This window comes from Sprattus sprattus, assembly GCF_963457725.1.
Source record: "Sprattus sprattus genome assembly, chromosome: 13".
Taxonomy (NCBI): domain Eukaryota; kingdom Metazoa; phylum Chordata; class Actinopteri; order Clupeiformes; family Clupeidae; genus Sprattus; species Sprattus sprattus.
In genome coordinates this window covers 24912406-24919772 of record NC_137911.1, presented here as the reverse complement: position 1 = coordinate 24919772, position 7367 = coordinate 24912406, and the positions used below count along the sequence as shown (strand labels likewise).

The 7367-nt window shown below is 41.7% G+C and overlaps 1 protein-coding gene across 1 annotated transcript; it reads left to right on the top strand.

Moving 5' to 3' along the window:
* Positions 1-966: 966 nt before the first annotated feature.
* On the top strand, positions 967-6529 carry slc18b1 (solute carrier family 18 member B1; the record flags this gene model as incomplete). Its single annotated transcript, XM_080849858.1, is given in 14 exon segments — positions 967-994; positions 1273-1412; positions 1898-2021; positions 2024-2150; positions 2539-2686; positions 3008-3164; positions 3320-3456; positions 3685-3786; positions 4294-4385; positions 4605-4700; positions 4849-4923; positions 5296-5389; positions 5487-5533; positions 6433-6529. Coding segments are annotated over 14 exon segments (1464 nt in total).
* Positions 6530-7367: the final 838 nt, after the last annotated feature.

The window sequence follows — 7367 nt, the reverse complement described above, 5'->3', positions numbered from 1 at the left end:
ATGAAAAAAAAACTTAGATACTGCTGACCAGCCCCTCATCATAGTGATTGTTTTTCTAACCTCTTGACAGCTTACAGCTTTTGTTGCTTAATGGTGTGTTTTCTGTCAAATGTTTTGCCATTTTCTTTACTTCTGAGGTGAGAAAAGAGCTTAAAGTGAACTTCCTATCCGTATCTTACTTATACTTAATATTTACTTTCTAGTGTGGAACTATACTGTGGAAGGTCATGAGGTTGTATTATTACAATATATTTTGTGTTATTTCTGTTAAAAAATAGTATCATAGTTTGCTATCTGGTGGTTTGTGAGGCAGAGATTAAAACAAATTGATGGGTCAGGAGGAGGGGCTTACCTGTGTTACGTGGCTTGACTATTGTAAAATATTTGTAGACAGATCAGACACATTTAAATTTATTTCAGAAGCCTTAGAATGATGGTGTGAATTGTCACCTGTACATCAATTACATAAATTAAAGGCATATTAATTACAAATAAACATCAAACTTGTTTGTGTATGTTATTGACCATGTTTACTATAGGCTACAGCTGTTTTTCTAAATAAGTTTCCTTTTTAAATTATATCACTACAAAGATGTCTAGTCCTGTATCTAATGAGATATCATCTGGCAGTTTATTTGAATTGTATCTGAAAACAAACACATACCAATAGTCTACTCCAAGTGGTCCGACAGGAGGTGCTCACAGATATTATTAAGGGTAAGCAATATGATTAGCTTACAGGGGGGTGAGCTGATATCTTTTAGTTTGGGGGAAAGTGGGCGGGCTTGGAGGTGGGTGTAGTGTATAGTGCGGAAGTTTCTGGTATTTGTATTACTGCAGATACTACAACCAAAGACTTCAATACAGTCGGACGCAACGATCTGCTTCTCTGCATGACAGTTGGACTATTCATGTTCCCACACAGAGCAATACTCTGTCATCTATGAACTTCAAAACTTGAGACATATGGATTCGAAAAATGCTTCGTGGACAGGTTTGTGAAAGTTGGTCAAATGCCAGTGGAAATAGAGTTTGTGGTTTGTAAGTCTATCATTTTAGAATGTCAAGGTTGACAGTTGCCTTTTTTACTCAAAATAACCTGAAATTGACGTTCACGTGACAATATTATTGAGGGTAAGCTGAAATGTGCAATGCGTTTACATAATAGCAGGGTGGCGTTACATAAAAGTATTAGTAAAAGTTGTAATAAGCTGAGGGGTTTAATGAAAGAACCGAGGTGGTATCTAACAGTCCGTTTGTTTCATTCGGCAGGCGGGGGTGCGCAGGAAGAACCTCCTGCACCTAGTCAGCGGCTGTCCCGTCAACAAATTCTAACCATGATAGCAATGTCTTCTATCAACTTCAGTTCAATGATATGCTACTCTATATTAGCTCCGTTTTTCCCAAGTGAGGTAGGCTCACACTCACCTTTTTCAATTAGCATATCTCTTCACTGATAAACTAATTATATCTCACAACTTCCATTTTCGCATACATATACACAACCTTTTCTTTGCTGTTTGGATGGATTTGAATCAGACTGGTTGTCTGAAACTACAATGTCCCACAATGTCTCAGGCCACAACTCATATGACAAGTTCAAAGGGAATCGCGTACAAACATCATGTATCCACACATAGCAGGTTATCAGCCAGATGTTTACTGCCACTATGCAGAGTAGACAGTTGTTATAGAATGTCTCAGTTGTGTGTGTCCCTTAGGCAAGTTGTTTAATGTTTTGAGTGTTCTTAGTTGAAAGCAATTTAATGTCCGTATGTTGTTAGTATGAGTGGCCAAACTGGCCATACATGAATAATTCAAATAATAATGAAATTAAATGCTGTTCTGTTGTCATGAATATAGACTCACTTGACTGATTTCATGTATGTGTCCCAAGGCAAAAAAGAAGGGTGTGAGTCAAACAATGACTGGTCTAATATTTGGATGGTATGCCTTATGTGTGCTGGTGGGATCGTTGCTATTGGGTAAATATGTAAGTTCATACTCATTAAATGTCACACAGTTCACAGACCCAGCACTCTACCAGGTGTAACAGTTGTTTTCTCTTATTTCCAGATTGTACAGATTGGGGCAAAGACGATGATCATTTTGGGAATATTTGTTTCAGCCGTGTGCACTATTCTCTTTGGGTAAGTTCAACATTGTATGAAGCCTGATGACAGCAACATTTGAATCCTAATCAGAATGAAATGATTAAGTGCACGAAGGAGAATTACTACAAGAAGTAGTCTACAACTACTTAGATAAATGTGCTTCCTGATTTTAACATGTCTGAGAGTCAACTAGGAGATAGGGAACTTCCCAATCAAAACAGATCTCTCTTCCACAAAACCCAGGCAAAAATGACACCACAGAATGTGACCACAAATAAACGTGGGAAAAAGGAAGCCTTATGACCGGCTACATACCAAGCATTCTCAGGCAATAATGGAGATTTATTGTGTGTTTGGGTTGCTGGTTTGCCGTCACAACACTGGATACTCTGCCAACACTGGATACTCTGCCTCTCTGTTGTAGCCTGCTGGACAGAGCCACCGCCGGGACACAGTTCATCGTTCTCTGCTTTGTCATTCGTTCAGTGAATGCAGTTGGCTTTGCTGCTGCCATGACTGCGTCATTCGCCATCTTGGCTAAAGTGTTCCCCAACAATATAGCTACTGTCCTGGTAAGTTGAGCTTGCTTCTACGGAGTACTTTTGGTATTCCTCATAAATAGCTTGGGAGCAATGGCTTCCAAGAGATAGTGGATCAGGGTTCACTCTTAACTAAAACAGAACGGTGACCTGGTCTTCAACAGGTGCATCATCAGTGCCTGGAGCATTTCCTGACACTTTTGAAAGTGCAGAATGAATGTTAGCAGTCACAGCCATAAAGGTCATGATGTAATGAGTTTGGTTCAGGGATACCTTTATGCCATTACATTTGTGAAAAACTGTGTTGTTAGGATATTTTTAGTGAACTTTCTAAAATCTCTACCATTTTTCTAGGGATTCATGGAGATATTCACTGGCCTTGGTCTCATCCTGGGACCACCGATAGGTGGATGGCTGTATCAAGCATTTGGATATGAAATCCCATTCATTGTGTTGGGAGGTCTGCTATTCCTGATGGTTCCATTCAATATCTGGCTCTTACCCAGTCAAGGTAGGCCTCCACACTTGTAGGTGTTATCGTTCCCACATTGTTAAGACCGTCATGCATGTCGTCATGAGCTTCATGATAAGGTTCCATGCTCAGGTCATGTGTATCTTCAGAGTAAGAGTCTGAAGAGTAAGCTAACGTGTGAATTTCCCTCTCAGAGGCCGTTCCAACCAGGGACTCTTTCTTCAGGCTGTGCACCATTGCGAAGATCCCGATCATCTGCTTTGTGGTTCTTACCCTCAGCTCTGGCCTGGGCTTCCTTGATGCCACTCTCTCCATATTTGCTATCGAGAAGGTCAGAGAGAGACACTGGGAAATGCTGATGTTTGTATATTATGTCATCATATGTGGTGCTTATTTTTAACTTTGTAGGCCTATTCAAGCTTTATGTGTGTTTAAGTGTGTTTCTGTGGTATGAATTTAGTGGCTGTGAGATACTGAGCTGTGTTTGAGTCATGTTGAAGATTTAAAGGCATTGTAAGGTTTGAACATGTGTGTGAAATGGTGATGTGTCTGTGTTTAGTTTTCCTTATCTCCTGGCTACGTGGGGCTTCTGATGATTGGTCTCTCTCTCCCTTATGGTGCTGCCTCTCCCGTCTTTGGCATCCTCAGCGACAAGTACCCAGTAACTATAGCAACTCCAACACTTCCACCTACATAGCAGTTAACATCACTGATCTTATAATAGTGTGTTGTGATGAAAGGATGTCGGATAACTTAATGTGAAGAGAATAATTTGAACCGTTTGATCTGTAATTATAAAATAAAACGTGAAGCACTAGTTAAACCATGCATGCAGTAAAAATTAACTCCCTAGAGTGACCCATTTATGAAATTGCGAACACAGCACTGGTGCATAAAATCTTGAACAATGGGCAACACTCACTGTACGACTCCTTATGAATAGCAATCCCTAAACTTGGCAGTAGTCGTGAATTTTGAACATTGTGTCCATTCAATTTTAATTACTACTATACTTAGAAAACTAAGCTTAGAAAAGATAGAATAGTAGATGGCTAGAAAGCACTGATGCAAAGATTACAGAGCAGCGTATTGAAAACAATAAATAGGTAACTGGATTCAAGGTTCAAGGTTAGAAGCAAACGGTAAATTGTAATGTACTCTGTTGTAGTCTGCACGAAAGTGGATGATGGTGACTGGAGGAATGGCAACAGCAGTAAGTTTCTGCCTACTCGGACCAGTTCCAGTCATTGGAGTCAGTGGGTGAGTATGGCTGTAAAGTCAGTTACTTGAAAACAAGGTTCTTATGGTCTGCTGTCAAAGCACATTCTTACTTTAGGGTCAGCCGTTAATACATATAGGCTTGTTTTTTAGTTAAATACAGCTGGCTGTATATTATCCCTAATGTAACCTAGTTCCTTAACCAATTTCTGGTTCAAACGTGATCTGCTAGGTCGTAAAAATGTACTTCTGTCTCAACAGCCAACTCTGGCTGACCATTCTGATGCTGGCTGTTATTGGTTTATCTCTGTGCATGACCGCCATCCCCACCTTCGCCGAGATGCTGATATGTGCACAGTAAGATTGTCAGCCCCAATCCCTAATCAGTCACCCATCATCCTATATTTAAACACTAGCTCTAAACATAACTGAACAGGTCAAATGGCCAAGCTTTCAAATGACTAAACACTAATGTGTGGCACTTTCTGATGTGTTTGTGTGACAGTGAGAATGGCTTTGAGGAGGGACTGAGCACACTGGGACTAGTGTCAGGACTCTTCTCTGCCGTCTGGTCATGTGGGTATGTCCTCTTTAGAATAAGTGAGGTCATCTGATGCTTAGCTCTGTCGGGGCAGATGTATGTGCGCTAGAGACTGTAGCTTAAACAGCCAGTCTGCAGAAACCACACGCTGTGCTTTTTCATTTCTCACATCGAATGCACTAAACCTGCAGCTGATCGCATAATCAACACGTCACAGCCGGAAAATGTCTACCGCACTGTACCCCGCAATTTTCATACAACTGAATACATCTGAAATGGACGCCAACATGATAGCACTGAGGGAGAGATGCACTATGCAAGGTCAAATCACATCTGTTCTAGAAACATCAGTTGAAAAATTACTTTTTAAACCATGATACTTATCTCTCTGTCTGTGTGTGTGCACCTCAGAATGTTTGTGGGACCTACTTTTGGCAGCTATATCACACAAAAATATAATTTTGAATACGCAGCAGCGTGCCAGGGTGGACTTGCTTTCCTAGCGGTAAGTTTCAGCATGATCTTGTCACATGTCTCACATCACAGAATAAAACGTATAGGTTTCAAAGAAGCTTACTGAGCTTTATGTTTACTTTCTACAGGCATCCCTTCAAGGCATCTATTCCCTCTATGAGTTCCATAAGAAGAGGTAAGATTCCTCCTTCCACATCTCACATGATCAATCAGCTGTCAGATACAATGAGACGTTTGTGGGCTTAGTACTACCTCATGTGACCGGTTTATGTTGACCAATTTGGGTAATGTTTTAAGGCTATTTTAATAACTGCAAAGAAACATGTCCTTACTTCTGCAGGCAATACATTGTTGACTGCAGACACTCACAAGAGAAGCCAATATCCAAAATTGTGACAACTTATCCTTTGCATCAAACAAATTCTGATTGGTTCGGCAAATTGTTAATCAAGTTAATCATTGGTTAAGCACATCATGAATGATAAAGTTCATTATACAAACTGCCTTAACCGCATTCAAATGCTGGAAGACACAAATTAATATTTTCAGGTCCACATCTAGACGTGGCACCATACACGCTGGGGTGGATACATGCACACTGGGGTGGATACAGGACTAGGCGGCTTATTGTAAACATGCCATCTAAAATCCAAACCAATCCAATAACTGGAAATGCATCGACTCACGCGTGGTTAGTGATCAGCTCCCGTAGTAATTGGCATGATGCTAATCACCTGCTACTGCAGAAATACATCTCAGAAATACATCTCATGTCTCTCCTCACGTGTGGCCAGTGATCATCAGTGAGCATCAGGCCAATTACTCTGGGAGCTGGTCACTCGCTCCTGCAGAAATACACTGCATACGTGGGGGCCCCCCATAAGAGGGGAAAAGGGGAACGCTTTCTGGTCCATGGAGGCCAGTGACCTGCGTTGCATGGACAAGCAGACTCTTAACAGGTCACTAAAGTCGTCATGTCATAGCAACAAGCAAAGCTAGAAAGTAGGCAGGTAGGTAGACAGTGAATACGCTATGCTGGAAACTAATCAATTTTTTTTTATAATCATCCATCAGGTCTAACCAGGCTTCAGAGACTGTGACTGATGATCCAGCCCCACCTGATGACCACACGCCTCTCCTATCTTCATTTCACTACTTGAGATCGCTCTGAATTCACTCTAAATCTCCTTCCTTATCAGGGTGGTCCTAGTCTTGAGATCGCTCTGAATTTACTCTAAATCTCCTTCCTGATCAGGGTGGTCCTAGTCTTGAGATCGCTCTGAGTTCACTCTAAATCTCCTTCCTCATCAGGGTGGTCCTAGTCTTGAGATCGCTCTGAATTCACTCTAAATCTCCTTCCTGATCAGGGTGGTCCTAGTCTTGAGATCGCTCTGAGTTCACTCTAAATCTCCTTCCTCATCAGGGTGGTCCTAGTCTTGAGATCGCTCTGAGTTCACTCTAAATCTCCTTCCTCATCAGGGTGGTCCTAGTCTTGAGATCGCTCTGAATTCACTCTAAATCTCCTTCCTGATCAGGGTGGTCCTAGTCTTGAGATCGCTCTGAGTTCACTCTAAATCTCCTTCCTCATCAGGGTGGTCCTAGTCTTGAGATCGCTCAGAGTTCACTCTAAATCTCTTTCCTCATCAGGGTGGTCCTAGTCTTGAGATCGCTCTGAGTTCACTCTGAATCTCCTTCCTTACAGGGTGGTCCTAGTCTTGAGATCGCTCTGAGTTCACTCTCAATCTCCTTCCTTATGAGGGTGGTCCTAGTCTTGAGATCGCTCTGAATTCACTCTCAATCTCCTTCCTTATCAGGGTGGTCCTAGTCTTGAGATCGCTCTGAGTTCACTCTAAATCTCCTTCCTCATCAGGGTGGTCCTAGTCTTGAGATCGCTCTGAATTCACTCTAAAGCTCCTTCCTTATCAGGGTGGGCCTAGTCTTGGAATGTCATAGTGCTTAGAGGAGGAGCAGAGCTACCTACGTAAACATTGCACTATGCCAACCGGACA